Genomic DNA, 13,279 nt, shown 5'->3' with positions numbered 1-13,279 from the left:
GACGGACATGGGGCTCCGGAGCAGCCGCCGCCGCCGCCGCCGCCGGAGGACGCGGCCCTGAGAGGCCGCCGGGCCCCGGCGCGGCCCCCCGGGCGGGGTGAGTACGGGACGGAGACGGGGACGGGGGAGGGGCCTGCGGGGGGCGGGGGGCGGGGCCCGAGGCGGGGCTTGGGCCCCCTCCCCCCAGGTCTGGGTCAGCGCCCCTTCCCCTCCCCCCGGGCCGACGCGGAAACGCCCGGCTTCCCCCGGCTTCCCGGCCCGGCCGGGGCCCCCCGCTCTCCCCCTGTCTGGGTCCCCCCTGGGCGGGGCAGGGCCGGCCGGGGAGGGGGCGCGGGGCCTTTGTTAGGGAGCCAGGCCCCAGCCCCCGGGACAATAGAGACACCCTCCCGGACTCCTCTCCCCGGCCGGCCGGGGCTGTCGGCGGGCGGGGAAGAAGAGGGGCCGGGACGCGTCCCACTCTGCCCACTCTCTAGGGGTCGGTCTGTCCCGGACCGGCGCCGGCCTCCGGCGGCTCGGCTCTCCTCCCCCCAGTTGGTATGATGCAGCAGCAGTGCCGCAGGGACGGGGGAAGAGCCGAGGCCCGGCCTCCTACCCTCCCCAGTGCCCCCGGCTCATTTGTCAGTCCCCACCCCACTCTAGGCCGGCAGCTCCTTAAACTCGTACCCACCGTACAGAGGGGCCCCGGACTGTGGGCGCTGTTTCTGAATCCTTTGGTGGGGATTCCTGGACTTTGGGGCTCTTGGAGAGACTTCCGGGCTGGTCCTGAGGGAGGGAGGGTGGGTATGTAAAAGAAGAACAGGTAAGGGCAGTGCCCACTCTTGGCCTGCCATCCCACCGGACTGTACCTCCTCTTGCTCATGGTGGCTAGCAGTGCCCCTTTAGCTCTAGATTTCTGTGGGCCGTGCTCCCCTTCTGTAGTGGCAGGCTCATTTCAAGGGAAGATAGAGTGGGGTGAAGGTTGAAGGGTCCTAGGGCCATTTCTACTTCTGGTAGCAGTACCCCCCCAAGTGGACATCCTGGCTGAAAGCAGAGGTGGCTCTGAGGAGAGCCTAGCGAAGGGAGGGGAGTGTATTCAGGAGTCTGTGCAGTTCTTTGCCACACCCTGTGGGTTTGCTTTGAGGCCTTAGAGTTCCTTCTCCTCCCCCTGCTGCATTGCACCATGGGTATCGAAGAGGGGTTTGAGTTTTGGGGACCTGGGGGGAGCTGCTGCCTCCTGTAGACCCAGACTCTGATTGGCAGTAGAGTCCAGGGCCCGAGTTCAGGCTTGGAAAGGACTAGGCCGCCCTTGGGTTTCAGGCCCTGAAGGACCATCCAGACTTAGTGAGCCTAGGCTTTAGGGAGAGGTAGATCCTGATGCCACCACTGAGCTCTGGGCAGCGAGGTGCGGAGGGGAGGTGGCAGTCATCAGAGGTGCCTTGGACTCACACCAACACCCCCACCCCCATGTGTGCAGCCGTGTTGCCGCCCGCTGTGCTATGAGCAGTCAGAGCGCCGTCTCCACAAGAGTTTACAAATGAAAATGGAGGAAATGTCTTTGTCTGGCCTGGATAACAGCAAACTAGAGGTGAGGGCTCCCCCACGTGTGCCTCCAGTTCTTTCCCTTGATGTTTCTTCGTCACTTTCTCTGGCATCCGTACCAGAGAGGAATTTGGGTAGTCAGCCTTGTTCCTTAAAGGGAATAGCCAGCTAAGAAGGCCCGAGGATCCAGAAGAAGAAAGAACTCGAAGTCAAGATGGGGAAAATGGCAAGGAAAGCATTGTTTTTGACCAGGGCGAATTGGCAGGAGATTTGGTTGGTGAGAGTTGCTCTCAGTCCATGGGACTATGACTCTTGTGACCCTGGATGTTCTCCCCTGGGCCCAGGCCATCGCTCAGGAGATATACGCGGACCTGGTCGAGGATTCTTGTTTGGGATTCTGCTTTGAGGTACACCGGGCTGTCAAGTGTGGCTATTTCTTCCTGGACGACACGGACCCTGATAGCATGAAGGATTTTGGTGAGCTTCAGGGTTGAAGGAGAGCAGTCTAGCCCTGTCCTGGGAGTGCTTGGAGGGTCCTTCTCTGGCAACCGCACCACATGTAGAACGTGGAGCTCCTGTGAGCTTAGGCAGGGGCTTTGAAGCGGCCATGGCGCCATGGGTGGGAACGAGAGGTGAGGGTCCCCTGCCCGCCCTGATCGACACGCCTCTCCTGTCCCCAGAGATCGTGGACCAGCCGGGGTTGGACATCTTTGGACAGGTTTTCAACCAGTGGAAGAGCAAGGAGTGCGTTTGCCCTAATTGCAGCCGCAGCATTGCCGCCTCCCGTTTTGCTCCCCATCTGGAGAAGTGCCTGGGAATGGGTCGGAACAGCAGTCGAATCGCCAACCGCCGGTGAGGGCTTCTCCCCCTGCTAGAACCAGAGCGGCTCATGTTTTGCAGCCCGTCCCATGGTGTAGCCCCCCAGGGGCATTTGTAGGGGACAGAGGGTGGGTCATGCTTGGCCCCAGATGCTCCACTATACCTGTGAAGTCAGGGGCAGAGAGGTGGCAGCCTTGACCCTTCCTCTTCCCTACCCTTGGCAGGATTGCCAATAGCAACAACATGAACAAGTCTGAGAGTGACCAAGAGGATAACGATGACATCAATGACAACGACTGGTCCTATGGCTCAGAGAAGAAAGGTGTTTGGGGATCTGGGGAACTTGGGGGCCATTGGGGTGAGGCGGGCACGCAGGAGTTGGGTATGGAACGGTCACGAGTTGATATCCTGGATGAGGGGGGAGAGTGTAGCTTTGTACTTTGCTTTAGGTGCCCTTAGCTTGGGAACTTAAAGTGACCCTACCTTTTATCCTTTTGTCCTACACAGCCAAGAAGAGGAAATCAGACAAGGTGAGAGCGGGGACAAGCATGAGGGAGATTTGGGCGAAGGACACATACCCTCCCCTTTGGGTAGGGAGTCCTCGGGTGTCTTGACTCAAGTCTGAGGTCGTTGGGTACCTCTCTGGGTTCTGGGATGAGGGTGTCTGGTGGGCAGGAGGGCAGCAGAGGCCGTGGGGGAAGGTGGGAGGAGGGAATATGGGTAGACGGGCCTCTTACTGATGGGGAAGAGTAGGAATTTGAGGATGTTTCTTTGTCAAATCTTTTTTCCTTCCCTGGGTTCTCGGCTCCCCCTTATCGTTACCCTTTCCCCAAAGCTATGGTATCTCCCATTCCAGAACCCCAATTCCCCTCGAAGATCCAAGTCTTTAAAACACAAAAATGGTAAGTGGGGCTGGAACAACGGGAGTGATTCTAGCTGTGTCTTCTGGGACTCATTGCTGGAGGGCAGAGGGGGGCGCGGGGGGCGGGCCGGGGTATCGAGGGAGGGCCTGTGATCCTTCTGTCACCCCCACTTCCTCTCTGGTTATTTTCAGGGTTCTCTGTCTGTACCTCTGCATCAAACACCCTTCCCCTTCTTTTTTCTTCTTCAGGGGAACTTAGCAATTCGGATCCTTTTAAGGTGAGTAGGGGCTGCCCCTTGTAGGTTCCCTCTCATTGTCCTTGTCGTGAGTTGGGTGGGATTGGACCAGTGGGGATCAGAATGCTGGCAGCCAGAAGCACTAGATGGGGCATTTAGGTCTTGCATGTGTATGTTGTTCTTTGTAGGTCCCAACCCCTTAACCCCTGTGCAGGTGGGATGGAAGGGATTGTTGGAAAACCGCTGGGCAGTCTTAAGGCCGTCTCGCTTAGGAGGGGATGAGAGGGACTGATTCTGCCCCCGCACCCCCCCAACCTCCCGTTGGCTGCCCCTTCTCTAACCTGTACCTCTGGTTCTTGCCCAGTATAACAACTCAACTGGGATCAGCTACGAGACCCTGGGGCCGGAGGAGCTGCGTAGCCTGCTCACCACGGTGAGGGACCAGGGAAGGGGAGGCCCTCGGGAGCGAGCTGAGCCACAGGCAGTGGTTGAGGCCCTGAAAGAGGCTGCTGACGTAGCAGTGAGGGCGCCTAGGTCTCTCTCTGGAATCAGGTTTCCTGGCCATTGGTGGTCTGGGGCCGTCTGCTGTGGACACCCTGGGGCCATTTCTGCTCACAGTCTAGCGTTTGTACAGAAGAGAATGTCTAGTGTCTAGAGTAGGCTTTCCTCCATCCCTCCTTTCAGCTTATATTCCTCTTCCAGCAATGTGGGGTGATTTCTGAACACACCAAGAAGATGTGCACAAGGTGAGCTCAGAACCTAGGAGCAGGGCCAGGGGTCCCTCCTGCACACTCACCCTGGGCACGGGTCGGGAGTACCCCTGGACTTGAGCAGCGGGACTCCCACCCTTCCCCTCCCCTCTTCTAATGGTCAGGCCTTAGGCCACAATCTGGGGGCTCTCCGTTCATCCCTTCCCTGCCTGTGTCCATCCCTCCCACCTCTGCTGAGGGGAGGGGCTTCACCTGTATTCCTCAGACCCTTCCTGCCTTGTCAGGGTCTGATAATCCTCTCCCCACCAGGTCCCTGCGCTGCCCCCAGCACACGGATGAGCAGCGGCGAGCCGTGCGGATTTATTTCCTTGGACCCTCAGCGTGAGTGACCCTCCAGGAAAGGTGGTGGGTTGTGGAGGATAAGGATGATGATTGGTATCCTTGAAACCCTTCTCTGGCCTCTTCCCTTTCCAGCGTCCTTCCAGAGGTCGAGAGTTCCCTGGATAATGACAGCTTTGACATGACTGACAGCCAGGCCCTGATCAGCCGGCTTCAGTGGGATGGCTCCTCTGATCTCTCACCCTCTGATTCAGGTTCCTCCAAGACGAGTGAGAATCAGGGATGGGGTCTAGGTAGGTGATACAGCTGGGCCCCAGGGGCTCTCTGCCCGAAGCCGACCCTCAACGGGGAACGTTGCGTTCCCCTGCCACGACCTTCCCCTCAACCCTCGCGCCTCTTTCTCTTCAGGTACCAACAGCTCCGAGTCACGGAAAACCAAGAAAAAGAAATCCCATCTGAGCCTGGTAGGGACTGCCTCTGGCCTGGGCTCCAACAAGAAGAAAAAGCCAAAGCCTCCGGCACCCCCGACGCCCAGCATCTACGATGACATCAACTGACTTGGGTGCAAGGGATAGCCTTTGGCTGAGCAGAGCCCTCCCTCCCGACCCCCACCCAGGTGGCATAGCCTGGCAAATGGACGGCTGCTGGGGGTTTGGGCTTGGGAAGTTTGGTGGGCCAGGCAGGCAGAGGATCCAATTATGCACCCCTGGGGGGTGTCAGGGTCTTCTGCGATAGAGCACGAGCCCTCGGTGTGCAGGACTCAGACCTGGACATATTATGCCTTGGACATAAGTTCGGTGGGGAGGTGGTTTTCCTATTTATTCTGTGAGTTACTGGATGTCCAGCTAGGCCAGGGGCCTGACCTGGGCACTGTGCCAGGGCACTGCCGCCCCCCACCCCAGGAACTGGACTAAGCCCTGCCGAGGAGCATCGTGGCTACCCGGGAGGCGGTGGGTTGGAAGCTGAGCCTGGAGGGGGCCTCCCCCAGCTGCCCTCAGCAATGTGAATGGGTCCGGTGCTTGCAGCTGAGGCGCAGGGCTGGGCGTGTCCTGTGTGTGTGCAGAAGCAGCCTATCGAACGCCCCCATCCCAGGGGGAGGCAGGCACAGCGAGCTGTCTGCCGAGGTAGGCGTCCAGAACTGCCGCCGCCTTCCCTGCCCCTCACAGGGGCAGCCCTTTCCCCTCAGTCCCCATGGGCCTCCTTGGCAGCAGGAGCTGTCCTTTTGTTGGGTGCCAGGAAAGGGCCTCCAGCCTCTACAGCTTCAAGGGCAGGGGGAGGGTAGGAAGAGGGAGCTGTGTATCAAAATGACTCCCCCCTACCTCTCCTCCCTGACCCAGGGCTGGCGAGGAGTGGGGCCCCAAGGTGAGAGGGAACGGTGCTGCTTTATTTGAAATGTTTTCTTACCTCATTCCCTGCCCCAGGAAGGGGCCCAGCCTCGCCCTCCTGGGGTGGCCCCATGTTCCTCCTGCCTACCCTGCCCCCCTGCCCTACCAGGGCAGCCCAAGCTCCCAACTGCTGCTTGCCACCCCCTCCTTCACCTTGACCAGCTCCAGTTCCTCTCTCGATGCTCCTGCCTCCGAAGCCTGCCCTGTTTCCTCTTCCTTGGCCGCTTTTAAGTTATTTATTCTGTACTTGTGGTTTGGGGCTCTGAGGAAAACCCTGCTCTTTCACTTCTCCCCCCTCGCTAGGAGTGCGGCAGGAAGAGAGGGTGGTCGCTGTGCTCTGGGCTGTCAGCGGAGGGGGAAGGGGTGCCATGCCTAGACAGTGCCCCTCTGTGGGACTGTGGTGCCCGTGTGCCCACCTGCCTGGTCTACATCCTGAAGAGATGTATCGTCCCACGTCCACGCGGGCACCACCGCTCTCAGGAGCCGAGCTGGGGGACTGCAGTCTGGGCAGGGAGTTGACCCTGAGCCATGTTCTCCGGCACTTGCAGGACGTGTCCCCCGTCCTCCTCCCAGGAGGAGCCATCCCACATTTGGGTAGCTAGTACCCAGGACTGGTTGGACTGATTTGGGTTAGGGACCCTAGAGGGTTAAGGGAACAAGAGAGAGGGCTGTAGTACCCTGTCTGGAACCCCAGTCTCCCCCTGGGGTGGCTCTGAGTGTGGCTGACGCCTGGTTACAAACTGGTTTTTAACCCAAGAATTGTTGATTATTTTTTAAAAAGCCAAATTTTGGCAGGAGTTAGAATAAATCCTGGGGCCTGGGCTCCTCTGTTCTCGCTCTTCCACAGCCTTCTCCCTCCAAGGGAAGCCAGAGGGAAAGGAGGATCTCAGCCAGCCTCCAGCCTGCTCCCGAACGAAGACTTGGGAGTAGGTTGAAGGTGAAGGGAGGAAGGCCGCCGGCCACCCTTCCTCCTGAGAGGCAGCTGCAGCTCAGGCCCTAAGAAACGCACCCTTGCACCTCTGGCCTCTCCCTTTCCCCCTTCTGGTTGGAGGAGGGAGAAGTGGGAAGTAGTTTGGGAACTGGTTTGTCCACATCCACTTCCCCATTGTTCCCTGGCCCGCCCTCAGGGCAGAGCCCCCTGCCCAGGCTGGGTAAGAGATGGGCTTGGTCCAGCAGAGACCCTGAGGGAGCAAACCCCTTTCCTTCCGGGGAGAGCGTGCCCCCCCCTACCATGTAGTTGAACAGGGGCTAGGAGCTCCCCACTCCCTTCCCTCTAACAGCAGGCTGTGTGGGTTTCAATTCCCATCCTTCCCACCCCGGCTAGGTGTCGTCCACCCTGTATTCTATCATGTGTCTGAGTGTGTGTGGGGGGGTTCTGTACTAATTTCCATGGCCGGTGGCTTTTCCTTCCATGCATCACTCCCCCCCGCATGCCCAGGGGCCACCCGCCTGGCATTACCGCATGCTGGGGTCATTGGGGGAGGGGGGTGGGGCTCACGCTGTCCTGTGGTCTTGAGATTTTTATTTTTGCATATGTAATCCATCCTGTACAGGTAGCTAACTTTGTAAACGCTGTGTACTCCCCCTGCCCCCATGGCTGCTGGTGTAAATAAACTGCATCTCCCGTTGGTAGCCCGGCCTACCCACCCTCATTCCCATGTTGCTGGGGGCAGAGCAGCGGCATTCTCTTAATGTCACAGGAGACGCCACGGCCACGAAATGGAACTTTATTCAGTCACAGATACTGGCCCTCCATCCAAGAGCCCCAGAGGCAAGGGCCTGGGGCCCAGTGCTCCATACCCAGAGCTCGTCCTTGGAGCTGGGCAGAGTAGGACACTGGCTGAGGGCCAGAGCTGCCTCTTGCTTACGGCCTTAGGCCTAGGGTAGCAGCAGCTGTGGCCCGGCCTCTCCCAATGCTGGGGGCTTGGCTTTGTGCCCCAATCCCCTTCCTGACTGAGCTCTATGAGGGACTTTTTTTTTTTTTTTTTTTAAGAATATAAGCAAAGTGCTTTGAAAAAAAGAACACTGGAAACCGTCCAGAACACAGAGAACACCCTATTCCTGCTACGGGGTGGAGGGAGAAGGTGGAGGTGGCCAGGTGCCTACGGGGAAGGCTGACACAAACTTGACTCCTGCCCGCGTGATTTCAGTCTCAAAAGATGGATATTCCACTAGGGAACCGAAAGGTACTCCAGGCTCCCTATAGATGTATGCTGGGGCCATGCTGAGCTGCCCTGACAGGCAGCCCTGGGGGCTGAGGAGCAGACATGCAGGGTAATGCAAAGAGCTAGGGCCACAGCTGGGAGGGAATCCTCAGAGCCCAGGCTCCCCACTGAGCTGGAACACCAGCTCAGCTCTGAACTTCAGGACCTTAAAAGTGAAGGAAGATGACATCCTCATTTCTACCTGAGTTGTGCTTGCACAGAGGGGCTGTCTGTACCCTCGTGGACGTGAAGGGGAGGCCCCGTGCCTGCCTCCTGGGCCCTCTGGAGGGGGACCCACCACATCCTTTCCACCCTTCCCTCCCAGGCCCTTGGGCCCAGCTCTGGCCAGGAAAGGGGGGAGGCCATAAAGGAGGAAGACCACGCCTTTCATTTTCTCTCTACGGTCCTTATCGTCCATACATCCCAAATACTAGGAAGCTGAAGAAGACAGTGACCCCCACTAGGGAGACAGTGGCAGGTGCTGTGAAGAACTGGCGGTAATTGATACGGAAGTACCAGACCACACCCAACAGCACCACAAACACAGGCACCATGAGGCTGCCCACACTGACGCCGAGGCTGGGCGGCTCAGTGGCTGAAGAGGGGGCCAGGGAGGCCGAGGGGCCTGGAACAGCTGACCCAGGGGGTGAGTGGTGACAGTGAATCACACAGTTGTCGGTAATGTTCAGGGAACGCAGTGTGCGGCCTGGGTCCTGGAGCAGGCGGCCCTGGTAGATCAGTTTCATCTGGCTTTCTTGTCCAGGGAAGTATTTACTGTAAGGATGAGAGAGACAGAAGGAAAGACAGAGGGCAAGGTATGAGAAGGCCGAAAGGCCTGGACCAACAAAGCAAGGCACCGGGGAGGGGGAAACTGCAGGGTGGCTTTCTAAGGAAGTGTTCCCCCACCCGCCCTGTAAGGGCCGCACCTGACGCTTCCCTGCTGCTCCCACGTCTGTATCAGCCTCCTCCGAGAAGACCAAGGGATGGGGGCATGGGGTACGAGCAACCTCCCACTTCCCAGCCCACTTACCTCTTCAGAGCACCCACAGTATCCTCTGGCCTGGCCACAGCCAGCTCCTCGGTGTCATTGAGGAATTTGAGCCGCACATTGATGAGGCAGGTGCTATCCTCAGATGTCTGGGGCACCTCTGGACCGCTGCTCCCCGGGCCCGCTTGTCTTTTGGGCAGGCCTTGGATGTCAAGCAGATGCTCAAGGCTGGGCTCAATACCACCCCCAGCTCCGGGTTCCCCTGTGGAGTCTCCCCCACCTTCGCCAGCCTCTTCAGCCTTCTCATCATTACCCTCTGATGGATGCGGGAGTTCGGTTGGCTCTGGGGTGCCTTGGCCCGCCACCAGATGGTCCACATGCCCCAGGTGGAGGACGGATGTGTCGCCAGCTGACACAATAGTGCCCAGGAGCTGGCTGCTACCGCTGTCGGCTACGTAGGTAGAGAGCCAAGCTAGGACCAAGGCTAGAATCAGCACCGCCACACCTGCCACCACAGTCACCTCATTACCCACACCCTCAATAAGGGTGACATCAGAGAGCTCCATGGCCTGACTGCTGACTGGGTCCACACTGCAGGAACAAAGGGGGATAGCATCAGCAGGGCATGAGGGGTGGCAACCAGGTGTCCTGTTTGTTTAGGCTCTAACTGACCCAGCCCTGAAAGAAAATGGAGTTCAGTGTCCTGTAGAGACACAAACCTTCCGAACTCTGGACCCCCGATCTACAGCTAAGGACTTAGCCCTTGCCTCTAACCTGAAACGCTGGCTTTCAGGTTCCACGCCCTTCCTCTCTCACATTCCAACCCCCCCAGTAAGCATGGATCATCAGGAAAACCTTACAGCTTTGTTGCTGCTGCTGCTGCTGTTACTGTTCGTTGCTTTTTTGGCAGGTGGTGGGGAAAACATTTGCTTCTGTGAGCCCTGAGTTTCTCTAGGATTTTTATCTATTGGTAAAGCAACTATGTCCCCCCTGAGATGCCTCTAAGGTGGCTTCAGAGAAACCAAAAAAGCCCGGAATATTTTATATTTTATTTGGGGCCCCTTTGGAGGCACAGGGCAGCCACTCTTGCCAGATTGTGTCATTTGAACTCAGTCTCTTTCATGGTCATGGATCTAGGTCCAGATGTCAAGAGCCAAAGAAAATTAATTTATCAAAAGCAAAGTCAGACCACCCCAAAGGGACAGCTCAGTAGGGGCCATCAACAGACACTATGCAGCGGACATTGTGTCCGCCTCCTCCGAAATTCTTCTGGCAGCAAAGCAGAACAGACACCAGAAGCACCACCCTCCTGGGTCACTGTAGGCTCACAAATGCAAAACCACTACCTCCATGGAACTGATTCGGACAAGATTCCAAAATGGCTCTCACAATCCATATCGCAGTCTCCCCTCTTGTCCTGTGTTCTCCCTCGGCAGTTTCTTAGAAAGGTAGGAAGGATATCTGCTTGCTCCTTGGAGTACCTACCCTTTCCCTTGGAGAATCTGCTGCTTTCAAAGCTGTCCCTGGGCAAATCCAGTCTGATGATTATCATTACCAGACTATTCTCACAGCACCTATAAAACTTCATTATACTTATCTACCAGTCCATCTCTCTACTAAGACTCCTGGAAGATAAGGTTCACGTGTATTTCTCTATGCACCGTAGTGCCCAGCATAACCCCACAGTAGCGGCTCAAAGAATACTGCGGAACATATCAACATTTGAATACTTTTCACATCCTTATTTAGTACATGGGCCCTGGAATCAGGAAAAAAACCAAAACAAAAAAACCCAAAACTAACTATAACCCCCTTTGCCTCTTACTAGCTCAGTAACCTCAAACAATTTTCTCAGAGACTCAGCTTTCTCATCGGTAAAATGGGGTTAAAAATAGTACCTACCTCATAAGGTTGTTTTGAAGATGACGGGAAATCATCGAAGCAAAATACTTAGCACAGTGCCTGGCACATTGCAACTGTTCAGTAAACAAACAGCAGCAGTTATTTATCACTCCCACAGCTAACCCCTAATGGTAAGGTTAACGTCATTAACCCTGATTTAAAGAAAAGGAAACTGCGGCGAACAGAGGCAAAAACGATTGGCACAGGCACAGGGAACTTTCGAGGGGAGGGACTGGGCAGGACCCCAGGTCTCCCTTCTCAGAGGCCTTTGCTCGCTCCTCAACCTGTGAGCGACCCTGACGGCGCGGTGAGGACGGGTCCCCGATCCTGCCTTTTCTGACGCGAAGGCTCCGCGTTTGGGCGGTCCTATTCTCGCGGCGCTGGAGAGGAGTCCGTGGGTCCACCCAAGCCGAAACGCTGCCTAGTTCCGGCCGCCGTGGCCAAACCCGCTTCTCCCAGCCCGCGACGGGTGGACTCAGGTGAGGGGTTCACAAACCATCCACACCCCTCACACTTCGGGGCGGGGCCGGGAGACTGGGGGCGGGGCTTGAGTACGCGGGGGAACATGGGAAATTAAAGGGGATCTGGACCGGTACTGTGCCTGGATAAGGAAGGAGATCCTCACCTGAAACGGCCAGACTAAATGTTTTGACTTCGCCAAGACGGCCCGTGCACTCACCTTTCTGTAGGGGCCGGGGGAGGGGCTGGCTAGCCCTGATTCTGTCCAGGGTCCGGTCTCTTCCGGCTTCAACCGGAAGCTGTTAGAACCAGAGACAGGAAGTTCCACCTCCGCGCCTTGCACTGATGAAGACAAGCTACGTAAAGCGGGCTGACGTAAACGTATTCTTTAAATAAAAGGGACAGGTTTCTCAGCGGAAGGAGGGGCGGAGTTATTGTTGGCGGGATCCTGGCCCTCCCGGGGCAGGGCCACGCCTGGTGGGCGGAGCCTAAGGAGCCCATGGGTGAGGGGCGGGCCCAGGAGGGAGTTAGGGGAGGTGCTTGGGCAAGGGGTGTGACTTCGCGTCTGGATGTCCGAGCGGGCTGGCACCGCTGGGCAGACCAGAGCGGCGCTTTCCTCTTCGCAGCCTTTTTCTTCCGGCCTTGCTCCCAGCCTCCCGGGCTGATTGGATTTATTACTGCTCTGCAACGCGCACTGAGCTCCGGGTTAGCGGAATCAGCCGGGACTGGTCTTTCTGATCTCAAAGAGTTCAACTCAGGGCTAGTCGAGATGACAGACAAGGAGACAATTTAGTCACCAGCCGGTGCTCCGAGAATGCGGCCCCAGGTAGTGTGGAACCTTGGTAAATAAGGCAAGAAAGCATTTCAAAAGAAAGCACAGGGCTTCCCTGGTGGCGCAGTGGTTGAGAGTCCGCCTGCCGATGCAGGGGACACGGGTTCGTGCGTGCCCCGGTCCGGGAAGATGCCACGTGCCACGGAGCGGCTGGGCCCGCGAGCCATGGCCGCTGGGCCTGCGCGTCCGGAGCCTGTGCTCCGCAACGGGAGAGGCCGCAACAGTGAGAGGCCCGCATACCGCAAAAAAAAAAAAAAAAAAAAAAAAAAAAGAAGGCACAGATTCATTGCAGGCTTAGGACACAGGAAAAGCAGGAGCCCCAAGAAAGACAGGGAAAAAAGGTTCAGCTTACAAGAATTTACCCGGATTTTTGAAATTAAAAATTGTTCTAAAGACGTTCTGGGGGTTTTGCTGTTGTCTCCCAGTGAACTAGTGATTGAAGTGTAAATAATGCTGACGGGAAAACTCAGAAGCGAAGAGCTCGTTAGTTTTCACCAACTGAACACATCGGTGGAAACAGGACTCACATCAAGAAATAGAAAATGAGGGCTTCCCTGGTGGCACAGTGGTTAAGAATTCGCCTGCCAATGCAGGCGACACGGATTCGAGCCCTGGTCCAGGAAGATGCCTCTTGCCGCGGAGCAACTAAGCCCGTGCGCCACAACTACTGAGCCTGTGCTCTAGAGCCCAAGTGCCACAACTACAGAAGCCCGTGCGCCTAGAGCCCGTGCTCCCCAACAAGAGAAATCACTGCAATGAGAAGCCCACGCACCACAACAAAGAGTAGCCCCCGCTCGCCACAACTAGAGAAAGCCCACGCACAGCAACAAAGACCCAACGCAGCCAAAAATAAATAAAGGAAGAAATAGAAAATGACCCCAGAACTGCCCTTCAGTCCTCTTCGCCACTAACTTCCAAAGAGTGGTCACTACTATGATTTCTGTCACCATAGTTTTCTGTCTTTGTATTTTGTATAAGTGGAATCAAACAGTATGTACTCTTTGGTGTCCGGCTTCTTTTCTTCT

The 13,279-nt window shown here is 57.0% G+C and overlaps 2 protein-coding genes across 6 annotated transcripts; one reads left to right on the top strand and one right to left on the bottom strand.

Moving 5' to 3' along the window:
* Window positions 1-31: 31 nt before the first annotated feature.
* ATXN7L3 (ataxin 7 like 3) lies at window positions 32-5,041 on the top strand (the record flags this gene model as incomplete). 2 transcript variants are annotated; one of them, XM_079725110.1, is made up of 13 exons in its annotated part: window positions 32-97; window positions 1,454-1,564; window positions 1,863-1,995; window positions 2,199-2,370; window positions 2,562-2,659; window positions 2,845-2,867; window positions 3,194-3,239; window positions 3,449-3,477; window positions 3,800-3,868; window positions 4,138-4,181; window positions 4,455-4,526; window positions 4,620-4,777; window positions 4,893-5,041. In XM_079725110.1, exons 2-13 carry the CDS (start codon window positions 1,514-1,516, stop codon window positions 5,039-5,041), a joined length of 1,044 nt encoding a protein of 347 aa, XP_079581236.1. In that variant the 5' UTR covers window positions 32-97; window positions 1,454-1,513. The 2 variants fall into 2 exon arrangements, with proteins under 2 accessions (XP_079581236.1, XP_079581235.1); XM_079725109.1 differs by lacking the exon at window positions 32-97 and having other exon boundaries at window positions 1,354-1,564; window positions 3,173-3,239; window positions 3,392-3,477.
* A 3,439-nt stretch (window positions 5,042-8,480) lies between these two features.
* Window positions 8,481-11,462, bottom strand: TMUB2 (transmembrane and ubiquitin like domain containing 2; the record flags this gene model as incomplete). 4 transcript variants are annotated; one of them, XM_079726377.1, is made up of 3 exons in its annotated part: window positions 8,481-8,847; window positions 9,104-9,652; window positions 11,368-11,462. In XM_079726377.1, 2 exons carry the CDS (start codon window positions 9,625-9,627, stop codon window positions 8,481-8,483), a joined length of 891 nt encoding a protein of 296 aa, XP_079582503.1. The 4 variants fall into 4 exon arrangements, with proteins under 4 accessions (XP_079582503.1, XP_079582504.1, XP_079582506.1 ...); XM_079726378.1 differs by lacking the exon at window positions 11,368-11,462 and adding an exon at window positions 10,964-10,998; XM_079726380.1 differs by lacking the exon at window positions 11,368-11,462 and having other exon boundaries at window positions 9,104-9,263; window positions 9,375-9,648.
* Window positions 11,463-13,279: the final 1,817 nt, after the last annotated feature.

Source organism: Hyperoodon ampullatus (genome assembly GCF_949752795.1).
Source record: "Hyperoodon ampullatus genome assembly, chromosome: 19".
In the NCBI taxonomy this organism is placed as follows: Eukaryota; Metazoa; Chordata; class Mammalia; order Artiodactyla; family Ziphiidae; genus Hyperoodon; species Hyperoodon ampullatus.
The sequence above is the reverse complement of the archived record's forward strand: the minus strand, read 5'-3'. Positions and strand labels throughout refer to the sequence as shown.